The sequence below is a fragment of the Galeopterus variegatus genome, unplaced genomic scaffold, assembly GCF_000696425.1.
Source record: "Galeopterus variegatus unplaced genomic scaffold, G_variegatus-3.0.2 Scaffold393, whole genome shotgun sequence".
NCBI classification, from domain to species: Eukaryota; Metazoa; Chordata; class Mammalia; order Dermoptera; family Cynocephalidae; genus Galeopterus; species Galeopterus variegatus.
The window spans coordinates 577,978-593,703 of NW_007726504.1; the positions used below are offsets into that span (position 1 = coordinate 577,978).

At 34.9% G+C, this 15,726-nt stretch overlaps 1 protein-coding gene across 7 annotated transcripts in view; it reads right to left on the reverse strand.

The window, feature by feature from the left end:
• Positions 1-15,726, reverse strand: part of MEF2A (myocyte enhancer factor 2A) — an 83,300-nt gene that overhangs the window by 10,538 nt on the left and 57,036 nt on the right. For 4 of the 7 annotated variants that reach the window (XM_008568283.1, XM_008568284.1, XM_008568288.1 and 1 more), the window contains 2 exons: positions 10,566-10,753; positions 1,882-1,905 (listed from right to left, as the gene is read on the reverse strand). In XM_008568283.1, the coding sequence (XP_008566505.1) occupies positions 1,882-1,905; positions 10,566-10,753 (212 nt within the window). The remainder of the gene's footprint in view (positions 1-1,881; positions 1,906-10,565; positions 10,754-15,726) is intronic. The other 3 variants (XM_008568287.1, XM_008568286.1, XM_008568285.1) reach the window with 1 other exon arrangement.

Below are 15,726 nucleotides of genomic sequence, written 5' to 3' on the forward strand. Positions count from 1 at the left end.
AACAACTCTCTGCAGCCTGGCTCTCACTATAACAATCTTTAGCACAGGGCCAGGACACCTGCCTATCCTCACTTTGGATCAGAACCATCCATGACTGTATTTTAGAACTCAAACAAATTTGAACAACTTTCTAAGTTCTAAAGGATTGTGTTTCTGGTCATATTTTGGTTCTGACACATAAAGTTCTGCATTCTTAATTGATTAAGTTTTAGGGTCTGAATTAGCTTAAGTTTTAAAGAATATAAATGGCTGTTTAGAGTTTTCAGTCATGTATCTGTTTCTGAGTTACAAATATTTATTTTTATGATTTCTAGGTTTTAAAGTCTTCAGAGACCTAGAAATTTATCTCTGAGATTCTGTAATTATAGGTATTCTTTAAGGAATGTGGAAAGTCAATGTATGACAATTGGGAATATATTTTAGTCTCAGCATCAAGTTAATAATTTTAATGACTTTCTGAGAGGGATCTACTTCAGACTTAATTTACTCTTTCATATTTGGTTTGGAACTAATGGTTTGGCCTGGATTCTACCCACTCCATAGCTTCAAATCCATGGCAATCTTTTGGTGTGTCCTCAAAGACGGAGGTAATGATGAGACTCCAATATATCACAGTTCTACCCATCAAAACTCCTAATCTCAATGGAATGGAGTTCTGTAAGAGGAAGTGACTTTCAGAACCACTAGAGGGCAACACAACACTAGAGAATTCATGGAAGCATTCACAAGTTAACGGTAAACAGTGAGGTCTAATCTAAGATGAATTATTTTAGCTTGAATTATAAACTTCCATTTGCTAATGATGAAGGTATCACTAAATAAAGTATTTCTCCAAAAGATATTCATAATATTATTCAACGTCACATTTACAGCTCACTAGTATATTTCAGTTAACCAATACAAAACCACATCCAAAATTGTGAGAGCAATCACAAAGCTCATTAAAGAACAATCTCATATTTTAAGGATATAGTACAGACAACAGCATTTGAAAAGAAAACACTGTGCAAAACAAACCAGCACACACAAATGTACAATAATGAAATGTAATAAAACCAGCAGATGCCTTTCTCCCCCATGCTTTCATGCACTCTCAACTCATGTCCATGCTAAAAACTGAACAGTTTCAAGTTTTATCTAATTAGAGACTGACTTTGAACTCATGAGTGCTTCTGTGAGGGCTGGGTTTTAGTTCCTCAAGCAGAAATAGATCAACTGCAAGTTATTTTTAGTCTTTTATTTTCTAGAGGAAAAGCCAATAGAAAATATTTGTTTTGGAAAAAAAGATAACAGCTGCTTTTAAGAACAGAATATCTCTTGACAGAAAAGTAAATTTGTCTATGTTCAATTATAGACATTCCTTTTAGTAAACAGGGAACCCCCTTGTGGCTCAAAAGATTGTCCTCATGCAGGATGAAATAATTCCAACCCTGAAAAAGGTGACCTCACCAAAAATGATGTAATCTGTTTGAAAGAAATAACACACGACCGTGTGTTACAATCTGAGGAGCTTTGAAAGTGAATTCATTTTCTAAAAATATTTTAAATTTGGAAAGCTGTATAAGGTATTTTATATCTTTCCTTACCAAAAAAAAAAAAAAATCTTTAACAAGTGTCCTATGCTCATGGACAGTTCCTGCTTTTAAGGGCTGTATTCCAAAGTTTCCTCCAACAAATAAAATGGCTCAACATATACAATTATAAATAGAAAAACCAGAGTCTGTAGCACCAGTAATTGCTTTAGTTATTCAAAGTGTTTGCACAGTATTTAATAATAAAAAATTGTGTAACAAAAGAAACACTGGTTAGATAAAAACATTTAAGATAATTAGTACTTTCTACATCCTTTTCAACTCTCTTCAAGCAGAAAACCACACTCACCAACTCCAATTCCTCTTCCTCCGACTGCACTCAGCACATAAGAGGGATAAGAGAGTTACTAAGACTGTTGGTACTCACAAACAAAATATTTCTATAGAAAAACATGTTATTTGGACCTTAGCAGTTGTTTGGAATTCTAAAGAGATGATTATAGACACAACAAATAGAAATATAAATTACTTATTGTCTCTATACTTAATTTTTCAAAAGACTGGAAAAAGTCTTTTAAATTCTCTATGGCCAGGATTTAAAGACACCCTCCCCCTCCTAACTCAGTCTGCTCTTACGCTGGCCTCTCCTACACACAGAATGCTGTGACAATATTTAAAAGGGGATCCTCGTCACTATACCAGTTTATACTTGGTATCTTGAGAAAACTAACTCTGTACTTACATCTTAATTCTCCTGTCACTACCTCACCTGGTCACATAGGTTCATTTACTTCTTTAGATTCTGTGCTACTTGGGCAGGCAGAAATTGTTTCATTTCCCACAGTAGATAGCACAGTGTTAGGAAACAACAGGAACTCAAACATTTGTTAATAAACAGAAGAATTTGAAATAACAATTTTATATGTTTATCATTTACAAATATAGTTTTCATATAAATAATCTCAAAATTGTTTTGGCTACTGTAGTTTCTTTGTCTTTCCATATATATTTTAATATTGGCTTATTATTATCTACAAAAAAGCTTGCTATGATTTTGACTGAAAAGCTACAGATCAATCTTGGAAGCAGTGACATCTTGACAATATTGAGTCTTCAAATTCATTAATATGATGTATCTCTCTGTTCAGCTAGGTCATCTTTGATTTCTTTCACCAGTATTTGTAGATTTCAGCATACAGATCATGAATAAATGTTGAATTCTGTTAACATGGTGAATTTTATTGATGAATTTTCAAACGTACAATCAGCCTTGCATTCCTGGGATGAAACCCACTTGGTCTTGCAATATTATCCTTTTTATATATTGCTGAATTTATTTACTAATATGTTGAGGATTTTTATGACTAGAGTTCATGAGGGACACTGGTTTGAAGATTTTTTTTTTTTCTTGTAATGCCTTATTCTGGTTTCGTATTAGGGTAATGCTGGTGTAATAAAATGAGTTGGGAAGTGTTCCCTAATCTTGTATTATTTTTCTGAAAGAGATCATATATAATTTGATTGTTTCTTCCTTAAATGTTTGGTAGAATTTGCCAATGAAATCATCTGGCTTTGAGTTTTCTTTTTTGGAAGATTTTTAAACTAGGAATTCAATTTCTTTAATAGATATTTACTATATGGGTTAACTATTTCTTCTTCAGTGAGTTACTAGTAATCCTTTGATAGTTTGTACCTTTGAAAGAATTTGCCCATTTCATCTAAACTACCAAATCTATTGGAGTAGAACTGTTTGTAATATTCTCTTATCTTTTAGTGTCTTTTGGGCAATATGCTTCTTCATTCTTAATATTGATAACCTGGGTCTTTCGGTTTTCTTTGGTCAGTTTAGCTAGAGGACTATCAATTTTATGGATCTTAAAAAGAAAAAAGTTTTTGATTTGAGTTTCTCTACTGTTTTCTGTTTTATACTTCATTAACTTCTGTTCTTTATTTTTTTCCTTTCTTCTACTTACTTTGGATTAAGTTTGCTCTTCTTTCTCAAGTTTAAGGTAAAAGCTAAGGTTTACTGATTTGGGACCTTTCTTCTCTTCTAATATCAACAGTTAGTAGTATAAATTTCCCCATAGCACAACTCTAGCTGGTTCCCCAAATTTTGATAAATAGTATTTTCATTTCCAATCAGCTATATGTGTTTTTAAATTTCCTTGAGATTTCTTCTTGGCCTATGGGTTATTTAAAAGTGTGTTTGATTTCTAAATATATGGAGATTTTCCTATTGTCTTTCTGTTACTGATTTCTAGTTTGATTTCATTACAGTCAAAGAATAATCTGTATGATTTCAATTCTTTGAAATTTGCTGAGGTTTGTTTTATGGTACAGAATATGGTCCATTTTGGTGACTGTTTCATGTGCACTTGAGAAAAACGTGTGTTCTGCCACTGTTCTATAAACAGCTCTTAAGTCAGATTGGTTGAGTGTTGCTCAGACCATCTAGATCCTTACTGATTCTTCTGTCTACTTATATCAATTACTGAGAAGGGGGGTTGAAGTCTCCAACTACAACTGTAGATTTTTCTACTTCACCATTTAGTTCTATCAGTTTTGCTTTATGTATTTTTATTTTTTAACTAAAATATTTATTGAAATAATTGTAGATTTCCATACAGTTAGTAGAAATAATAGAGATTCCTTGTACATCAGTAAACTTCTACCTTAAGAAAACAGAAGAAGAGCAAACTAAACCAAAGGCAAATATGAGTAGGCAATAACAAAGATTACAACAGAAATATATGAAATAGGGAATTAAAAGACAATAAAGAAAATCAACAAAACCCAAAGTTGATTCTTTAAAAAGATCAACAAAATTTGCGAACCTTTACCTAGACTGACCAAGAAAACAAGAGAGAAGACCAAAACCACTAAAATCAGAAATAAAGCTGGGGTATTATAACATCGTCACTATGGTTTCTTGTGGTGGTAAGATTCACTTTCTTTCTCTTTCTCATTTGCATTTTGTTCTACCAGTGGGTTTTGTTCTTTCTTGTATATTCATGGTAGTGATTATTTTTTTTTTTTTTTGGATTCCAGATACAGGACTTCCTTGAGGATTTCTTGCAGGGCTGATCTTGTGGTGGTGAACTGCAGTTTTTGTTTGTCTGGAAAATACACTATTTTCCCATCATTTCTGAAGGATAGCCTTGCTGGGTATGGTATTCTTGGCCTGCAGCTTTTTTCTTTTAGTACTTTGAATATATCATCCCAATTTCTTCTGGCCTGTCAAATCTCTGCTGAGAACTGTGCTGTTAGTCTGATAGGGGCTCCCTTGTAAGTGACTTGATTTTCTCTTGCTTCTTTTAAGATTCTCTCTTTGTCTTTGAGCTTTGCCAGTTTGATTATAATAGGGGCTCCATTATAAGTGATTTGATGCTTTTCTCTTGCTTTTTTAAAGATTTTCTCTGTCTTTGAGCTTTACCAGTTTGACTATACTGTCTCTTTGAGAGGATCCTTTTGGGTTGAATCTGTTTGGAGATCTTTTGAGCCTCCTGGATCTGAAGGTCCATGTCTCTCCATGTACCTGGGAAGTTTTCCATTATTGTTTCGTTGAATAGGTTTTCCAAACCTTTTCCATTCTCTACCCCTTCTGGAACACCCATGATTCAAATGTATGCTTAAGGTTTATCTGCTAGCTCTCTTAGGTTTTCTTCACTTTTAAAATTCTTTTTTCCTTTTTCTTGTCTGCCAGGGTTATTTTGAAAAGATTATCTTCAAGATCAAAAATTCTTTCTTCTGCTTGTTCTAGCCTGCGGCTTAAGCTATTGGTTGTGTTTTCTGTTTCACTGGGTTAATCTTTCAGTTCTGTGAGTTCTGCTACATTCTTTTTTACGGTATTAATCTCTTTGTAATTTTTTTCCTTCATATCCTGATTTTTTTTCTTGTTTCATTATGTTGGCTGAGTCTTCCCATATTTCAGTGAGTTTCCTTAAGATTGTTGCTTGGAATTCCTTTTCAGTCATTTCAAGGGCATACATTATACGAAGTTATACGATATTTTAAAAATAACTTTCAATTTAAAAGTGACATTTTTCACAATTTTATTGAATGTCATTATTTCCTGAAACAGTGATGATATGAAAATCTTAAGAATACTAATGGGAATAACTAAATATTTAAGGAACACATTTTAACATTAATTATTCATTTTCCCTTTTTAAATAGAGTTTATTAATGTCTGAGACACAGCCTTAAAATAGAAACTTACATTATGGGCGGTAACACTGTTATGCGTATTCTTTTGGTGGTGTCATATTTTCTTGGGTTTTTGTATTTCTAGTATCTCTACGTTGATGCCTGGTTATCTGGTAGAGCAGCTGCTGCTTCTATTGCTCTGGAGTGGGCTTTGAGGAGAGAGACATCCTCTTCTTTATCTGGTCTCCAAGGCTGGTGACTGTCCTTGTGTGTCAATGCAAGTGAGTGTCTGGCTCGCCACCTGCATGGTGGCTGTGGCTTCTGCTGTGGTATTGAACCACTTTTTCGGCAGTTGCGGCTGTGGTGGGCCACCTGCGTGGAAGTGGTGTTTTCAGTGTGCTCCTTGCCTGCTTCCTAGCAGGGGATGCTGTTCTCAGCTCCTGCCTAGGACCCTGGACACACTGTTTCTTGCCTGCTTCTGGGCTGAGGGGGCTGTCCTAGGCTCCTGCCTAGGACCCTGGGTGTGCTCTGTTTCTTGCCTGCTTCTGGGTGAAGCCACTTTATGTATTTTGAAGGCCTTAGGTGCACATACACTAAAGATAGTTATTTCTTAGAAAATGGACATTGTAATGTCCCTGACAATATTCCTTGCTGTGAAGTCTATGTTGTCTGAAATTAGTATTTCTACTTCAGCTTTCTTTTGATTGTGTTTGCATGGTATATTTTTCTCCATTCTTTTATCTATGTCTTTTTATTTAAAGCATGTTTCTTGTAGATGGCATATTTCTTGGGCTTGCTGGTTTTTGTTTTAAAACAAATCTGATAATTTGTCTTAATCGATGTGTTCTGACCACATTCAATGTGATTACTTATATGGTTGGATTAAAATCCACCATTTTGCTATTTTTTATTTGTTCCATCTGTTCTTTGTTTTTCTCTTTTTTTCCATTTCTTAGGCTATTACAGTATTTTTTATGATTCCATTTTATTTCCTCTATTGAGTTAGTATTCACACTCCTTTAAAAATTTTTTTCTGAGTTGCACTAGGGTTTACAATATACACCTTTAGTTACTCAGAGTTGACCTTCAAATATTATATTATGTGTACAATAGGAACCTACAACAGTATATTTTAATTCCTCCCTCCTATCCTTTGTTGTCATGTATTTTATTTTTACATGTGCTATGGGCATAAAATACAGTGCCACTATTTTTGTTTTATACAGTCAGTTATCTTGTGGAGCAATTAAAAAGAGGGAAAACACCCATATCTTGTTTTCTAATACCATTTTCCAATAAAAGGAATTCCTTGGAGAAATACCTAATTCTAGAACTACAGTGGGAAATCCATAAGATGAACTTGGAGAACATGGTTGTGCCACAAAATAAAGAAGTGCTCCCTCCAAAGAAACCCACAAGGATAAAGGTATGTCAAAGGGACACAGGAACCAAATGAATAGCCCTCAAAAGCTAAAGCTGGAACAAGCTGAGCAACAGTAAAATGTCACATTGCATTACAACCCAAAGTGTAAAATAAATGCCCATGAGTCTATATTTTTATAAATAAATGATTAAGTAAATGATTAAATAAATGAGAGAAAACGGATAAATTTTCTGTGCAGAAGAACTCCAAAATAATTCATGTAGATAATCTTCCCTCAAGGATATGATGCTTTAACTCCCTGCTCCTTAAGTGTGGGTTATGTATAGTGATTTCCTTCCAAAGACTACAGTATGGAAAGGCAAAAAAGAGTAACTTTATAGAGAAATCTGTGAAACACTACATTAGCCAGGTGACCAAGTTAACATCAGTAATAAATAGTCATGTTGATAGTGTGCACCCTTGATATGATGTGATGAAAATGGCACTTTAATTTTATGACCTTCCTGCCTCAAACTAATAACCCCAGTGTGGTCATGAGAAAAACATCTGACAAATTCCAACTGAGGGACGTTCTACAAAATACCTGAGCAGTACTACTCAAAACTTTAAAGGTCACTAAAGCAAGGAAAGTCTTAGAAACTCTCACAGCCAAGAGGACTCTACGGAGATTACTAAATGTTATGTGGTATCCTGGATCCTGGAACAGAAAAAGACATGAGGTTAAAAACTGAGGAAATCTGAATAAAGTATGAACTTTAGTTAATTATAATGTACCAATATTGGTTCACTAGTTATAACAAATGTATATACTAATATATGATGTTAAGAGAAACTGGTATAGGGTATATGGGAATATTCTATGCTATCTTTGCAATCTTTCTATAAATCTAAAACTGTTCTAAAATTTGTAAAATGTAGAGAAAAATGAATTTTATTATATTCTCACTTATTCCATTTCCAACGTTCTTCATTCCTTCGTGTAAAGTCAAGTTTTTGCTGGGATCATATATTCCTTCTGCTGAAGGACTTCTTTTAACATTTCTTGTAGAGGAAGTCTGCTGGCAATAAATTCCCATAATTTTTGTTTGAGAAACTCTTTATTTCTTCTTCATTTTTGAAAGATATTTTTTCTGGGTACAGAATTCTACGTTGAGAATTTTGTTTTTTTAATATCAGCACATTAAATATGTTACTCCATTGTTTTCTAGCTTCTATAGTTTCTGAAGAGAAGTCTGGCATTAATTCTTATCTTTGTTCTTCTGTATGTAATGTGTCTCTTTTCTCTGGCTGTCTTTAAGATTTTTCTTCTGTCTTTTGCTTTTAGCAATCTGAGTGTGGGTGTGTGGGTGTGTGGGGGATGTGTGTGTTGGTGATAGTATTTATCCTACTTGGTGTTGGTTATTATTTCTTATAATATTACTCTTGTTCTGTTTTCTTTTCTCTTGTTAGAATTCCAATTACAAATATGTTACACCATTTGATAATGTCCCACAGCTCTTGGATGCTTCATTCTGTTTTTTTGTTTTGTTTTGATTCTTCTTTCACTTTGTATTTCAGTTTGGATAATTCCTACTGACTCAACCTATAGGTCTTTCTTCCTGCCAGGCCTTTAGTGCAGGATTTGAGCTAATTTAATTAGAAACTGGACTGGGTTTGAGCTTTATTGTTGCTATGGTTAATCTCAATGTACCTACCAAGGCTTCATATCCTTTTGGGTGTGGGGATTGGTTTGACAGGATCCCACCACCCTTCCCCCTGCCCAATGACGGCTCCATTCTCAGTTTCAAACCTTCCCCTTTGTGCTGTGCCTAGGTTGTGGCCTTCTCTGTCATCCTGCCACCCACTCTCCCGGCATTGCTCTGTACCCAGCATGTCTTCTGGCTCCACCACTGTGGGTTGAAATATTTTTCCTTTTCCATTTCCCTAGATAAAATGAGATTTCACCAGTGCCCTAAGAGTGACAGTGTTTGTTGCTCATATCTCACAGATTAGGGCTTTTGTTCCATATAAAAGAAAGGAGCAAAAGATCCAGATAAAACTTTTTGCCCCTACTGCAGTGGCTACTCTTCCCCTCTCCCAGTTGTGTACCACAAAGAAGAATTTTTGAGGACATTCCCAGTCTTTTCTGTGAGCATCCAGTGTGGTTTATAGAAAAAAAGCCTACAAGACAACATGGACTTGCACTATACTGTGGCCCACAGGAGTTTCACATGCTCCTGCCAGTGTGCACTTAGTTTGTGGCAATTCACCAATAGTCCTAACTTAACTTTTACCACCTATGTCTTGCTGTGTCTTGTCGAGTGCTCAAATGTCATCTCTCCCCATAGTATCTCCTTAGCATCTCGGTCAGTTGGTTGCCCTGAAATCTCAGCACTACAATGAGTTCAATAAAAACTGTGAATTTGCTGTATGTTCAAGTTTTTTCATTGTAACATTGGGAGCAACACAGTTTCCAGCTTTTTGTATCTCTGAATGAAAAAGTACTTCTTTGTTTTTTGACCCAGAGTATAAAACTTAAAGGGATTTTGTCCTGTCTCTATTGTGTAATATCTTGAACAAGTAATAACCTTTAGCTCAGTGTTCTCATCTCTACACAGACATGATCACATTCTAACCGAAAATCAAATGAGACAGTGCATATATGAAGATGTTTTAGAATCTATAAAGCATTATACAAATGTAGAATTATTATCTAAGCCTGACAGCATCACTTTCACTTAGCAAAAAGTCAAATACCAAGTTTAGCAGCTGCATAGTAGCAACAACACCCAGCATATCTCACTTAGTGTGCTAGCAGTCAAACAGCTGCTAAACTAAGAATGGTTTTAAAATTTGCCTATATATTCCAATTTTTTCTAAAAGAGGCTAAGAGGGATAAACATTCTCTTATTCTTCATAAACACAGACTTAGTATTCAAAAGCAAATGAGGCTACAACTCATTAAGGGATGGAGTTGAGGGTAACTGCATTCCTTTATAAAGTTAAATAGAAAGGTTATTTGAGACGAAAAAAGCAGAGAAAATTACTTGGAGAATAACTCATTCAAGTTTGTATACATTCTTCCCTATCTATGATAGTTCTCTTTGGTATGTACAATTTTCTAATAAATAATTTGGTGTTTCTCTCACAGAAAAGCATGTGTAACAGATTACTGAAAGTATGCAAAATACAGAGAAGAAATGTCATGTTTAATTTATAAATTTGGGATTGAAATCTCTAAGCAAAGATTCTGGCCTGGTAAAATTAAAACTAAGCATAATAACCTCTCCATATATAGCTTTAATTTTAAATAACCATTACACAGATTTATTTTTTATTTTTCCATAATCTGATTTTTGTGCATTTAAAATAGACTTGTCCCTTGGAATGCTAGTTTTCAGTAGAAATATTCATTAGGAAAAGGTATGGATTCTAAGGAGGTAAAGAACATTCCAAAGGAAGATATAGACTATGTATACAATACGTGTTTTACAAGAATGAAGGTGAAGAAAGATTCAGTTTACCAGTGGAGGCATCATTCCCTTGCTTGAAGGGGGGATGACAACTCGAAGATCTGGTTTTCGACTGTTCATTCCAAGATTGCCACCACCTGGTGGAGGGGGAGACTTTGTAGGCATGACTTTGCCTAAACTATTTGCACCAGGAGTTCCAATCATATTTGGAGAAGCTCTTGAGTTTACGAATCCATTCCCTGGAAAAATGAAATATCATTAACATGAAAAGAGTTATTAAAATACTATGGCCCAAATGCAAAGCAAGTTTTCCTCAGTCTGAATCACAAATGAATTTTATAACAAAATTCACTAGTGACTACCCATGTGTATTAGGATATTTTAAAAATAACCAAAGAAAGTCAACAAAAATCTGAAGTACATATAAAGCTTAAGACTAAAGCCACTTGTTTACCAGCATTACTGCTTAAACCTGCTGAGAGATAATTAAAACACAATACACATTTCTAACAGGGCATCTCATACTGGGTACTGAGGTAATACAGATATAAGAAAATGTCCAAGACCAGCCTACTTATTCATTCTTGTGACAACAAAAGCATTGCTTCTAAGTTTAGGGTACTGAATTAAGCATCAAGGTGATTCCTTAACTGTAGCTTATTTAGCACTCAGCTCTCATGCCTCGTTTTCACCAAGTATTTCTTCCTCATGGCTCTACTTCTACCTGCCCTGTTTCTACTGCTTCCATTAAGGTCCTTATTAAATATTTGTAGTTTATTTGACTTTAATCATGCCATTCCTACTTTTAACTTCCCCTAATAGAACCACCTATCTCTGTTAGATGAAATAAAGGCATAGGCACGCTGCGATATATATTCTGTGGACATAGCACTTTTGGGAACCAGTTGAGATATGAAATAAATGTACAAGACCATCCCTGTTTTCATGAGTACTATAGTCATTCTAGTTCTTCCTGTGTGTAGCATCCATGTGTGTTGGGTGGGCCTGACTCCACTTCAAATGCCCCTCCACCCTGGCCACAGATTGGCTTGGTGACAGGTATTTGACTCAGGTCAGAGGCAATGAACATAAAGCATTCTACCCCTCACTACAGTGATAAGATCTAGGAATGACCAGTCAGAATGTAGGTAAAGAAGCTTGCAAGGGAGAAGTCATTTGGAGACTCAGAAGAAAGCCAGAATGAGGGAAAAGCTAATGCACAAAGGAGAATAGCAAAGAATTGAAGTAAAAGCCCTGATTAAACCATGCTTGTAGTCTGTACTACTTCTGGATCTTTTCAGTTACATATACATTAATAAATCCACTATACTATTTAAGTGTGAAGTGTTTTTCTGTTAGGTGCAACATAACTTACTAGATAGCTACTATTCATCAGCTTATAGTCCAATGATGGTGATAACACAAAGTAGTTAAGTAACAAATCGTACAGGAACACATAATGTTCATGTATAAAAGAGATACTGCATATTTCAATTTCTAAGTAAATCACAAAGAAAGTGAAAATAAAAAACATTAACTATATGACGTATTTATAAAAATATCTTGTGAAAATGTAATTACTAAATCTAAGATAGTGTTAACTGCCCATAAAAAATGTATTCTAATTCCATATTTTTAAGATCCCACCAATTTTATAATCAAAACAAAAAGCTTTAGGTTTACCATGTGTAAAGTTTGCTTTTAGTAATAAATGAGGACTTAATGCCATGAGTATTGTACTACTCTATTTTGAATAGTCTCTATTATCAAAGTCTACTCTATTATGGTAAGTAGATGTTAATTTAAGAGCACTGGATAAAATAAACCTGTTGGCTTAAGAATTCCACTCAGTTTTTATTACAAAGCTGATCAAGAACAAAATATTCAGAAAACTGAACTAAAAATTCCAGAAGGGCTGAACAGGCCTCTTGAATACTCTGCATGGGACTCAGCATTCACACATCATCAGTAGTAGCAACAATCTAAAACACAATATAGAACTACCTTTACTATTTGGAAATAAAAATTTATAAAACATCTATATGTGTAGAGCACTGTGCAGTTGGGAGGGTATAAGGAGACAGAAAAAAAAATCCTGCATGGTTTCAAGTAGTTTTACAACTAATTGGCAAGAAGAGGCACATACCATACAGGCTTAGATATGCCAAAATTATACTGAAGATATGGGCAAAAGAAACACAACTAAGGGTAACCACACAAAATTTACAAGGAAATAGAAAGCAAAGCACTGACTGTAGGCATGTGGGCTTAATTAGGGAAGCCTTTGTGGGATTAACTACTGGCAGTTTGACAGACAGAAGAATGACAGAAGAAAAGAGAAGGCAGGCATTATAGATCAATGTGAGAAAAATTATATGCTAAAGCATGAAAATAAAGTGAGTAAGGAATGCCAGGGAAGATATGCCTGGAGAATCTATGCCTCCAAGGACTATCAGAAGGAAAGGGTTGTTATATTTGTTCTGTTCCTTTCCTTTCAGTATAAAGAAAAAAAAACCTTGAGAATCCACCAAAAATAAGTAGACACTAGAGTAGATGTTACAAATACACACACACACACACAATCGGTGTTAACATACATACAAGGACTAACCCAAACTGAGTGTCTGCTGTGTGCTTAACATTGGCCTAAAATTCTTCCTAATAATTTCACACCGAGAAGTGAAATCATTGGCCCCAAAGAACTGCACCAGATTAATGACAAAAATACAATGATGAAACGCACATATTTTTCACTTTAGGAACTTTTTATTGGTTTATCAGATCTTTTTTTTTTTTTACTTTTTGTCTTTTTTCGTGACCGGCAACGGATCGCAACCCTCAGTGTCACGCCCGCACCTCGCTCAGCCAGTGAGCGGCCGGTCTGTATGTGGGATCCGAACCCTCGGCGGGAGCGCCACCGCGCTCCCAAGCCGGCCCAGATCATTTTTAATTCTATAATAAAACCATTTAAAGTTTGTATAGTACTTGGCAGTTTATAAAGCACTTTCAGAAACATTATATAATGAACAGGGTCAACTGATAGATATATGAATCATAAAACAAAAAACAATATGACTAGGAAGAAAAAGAACAAGAGAGTTCGTAAAGATAACCTGCTGAAGAAACTGGATTTCAATATATCTATCTTCTTATGATATACTTAGAGTTTGAAATGATGTTATTTAGGTAAATTATTTATATGAGAAACTAAAAGTTAATGTTTTGTCATGTGATATGTTCAACTCTGTTGGATTCTAACCACTACATTTTCAATTTTGGTATCTGAATACCATGGGACAAAGAAAAGAGAGGTGAGGTTTGGTCGTTAGGGACTGGCCTCTCTCTCACCAGCAGTTATCATTCAGAATTTCAGGGCTCCAGATGATCAATGTGATTTTTTCCCCCTTACTTTCACCTAATTCCTCTTGCTTTCTCTAAAACTGGTTACCAACTGGCCTAGCAGCTTTAATTCATTTCTGTGATTTAATTTTGCTGTTGACGCTAGTATTTCAGTTAACCTTATGAGGCTATATAAGGCTATTTCCTGCATTCTGCTTCTATTATCTTGAAGGGGTATGTATTGAATCTGGGCTGAATCTCCTTTCCACACCCCACAGAGCAATTTCCTGCATCCTGTTAAGCTTCAGAAAGCAGTGCTGTTAAAAAACACAACCTCTTCACTAGGCTATCCCCTGTGGAGTAGAGCTCATCCATGAGCTGGGCAGAACTAATTGCTAAGCCAGACATCTGGAGGATACAAAATGTTTATTAAATAATTTTATTCAAAAGTAGGAAGGTTTAATTGAAACTCCATATTACATAACAATATGAGAATGTTAGATTAACAATGTTTCTCTCTCTCTTTTTTTTTCAACCAGCAAGGGGATCGAACCATTGGCACGGTGTGGTCGCACCACGCTCAGCCAGTGAGCGCACCAGCCATCCCGATATAGGATCTGAACCCGCGGCCTCAAGCACCACACTCTCCCGAGTGAGCTACGGGGCTGGCCCAACAATGTTTCTCTTAATATATAATGTCATGAATATGTGCTCTGCATCTCTCTGATAATACTTAGAAGATTCTTATTTACTTGATTTGCACTCAAATCTGAAGGATAAAACAATATTTCCTCTCAAAGACATTATAAGGTGATGCAAATATATACTTTAGAGGAACGCATCATCAAGAACCACAAATACTATTTTCCCATGTGGAGTCTATGACGCTTTTCAGCTATCGTACCATAGTAACCCATGAAAATCAAATTACAAGAGTGAAGGGGATCTAAAAACACAGTATTTCTTAGAGTAAAGTCAGGAGTCTGTACCAGACAATTATTACAGGATGATGTAAGCGTTTGGTAACCTGCCAGGCTGAAGCTAAAATAATCTCAAATGCACAACTTGTTAATTTGTGTAGTGAAGTACTACCTAATATATATGCCTCCTTACCTCCAATTCAATTTTATGACAAATACGAAGATATTGTTGAGACAGACTTTTGAGGTAGATACTTTCAGTTTATAACTTGTCACAGCTTACAAATTTAGGAATTAAAGTATCTACTCTAAACAAATAAACTGAATTTAATGTGATTGTTTTCAGTTTTCGTGATAATTTACTACCCTAACACAAATGTGAAAAAAAAAAAAATACACCTTAGCAAGCTGCATACCGATGCCTCCAAAAACTTGAGAGCTAATCTCAACTACAGTTCTGAAGCTATAAGGCAGGTCATTCAATTTTATCAGTCTGGCTCATATTTCAGAATATAAATCACATTAGCTGAAATAATGCTTTCAAGTGGCTGGCAAGTACTCCATGTCCTAATACTACTCTTCTAAGGCTAAACTACAGACAATGAGGTCATTAACATTTTACTATGAATCCATTTCAGACGTTCAACTGATATGCATACTTCAAAGGATTCTGAAAAACTCACCCAAAGCAAGATTCAAGAATTGATTTTAACATATTTGACAAGCTTGTCATAAAATTTGACAAACGTTCAGCTGATTATTCAATAAATTTAAAAAAATACAGTTTAAAAGTTATAAAATTATGTCATTTGTATAAGGAACTGCCTGAGGTTTCTGAAACTAAAAAAGACCGTGGTTTATGAAATAATTGAAAACATATATACTTAATTCTATGAAAATTCCTATATGATGTACAAGATGGATCCTGTCCATTAGAAATATATCATCAATAG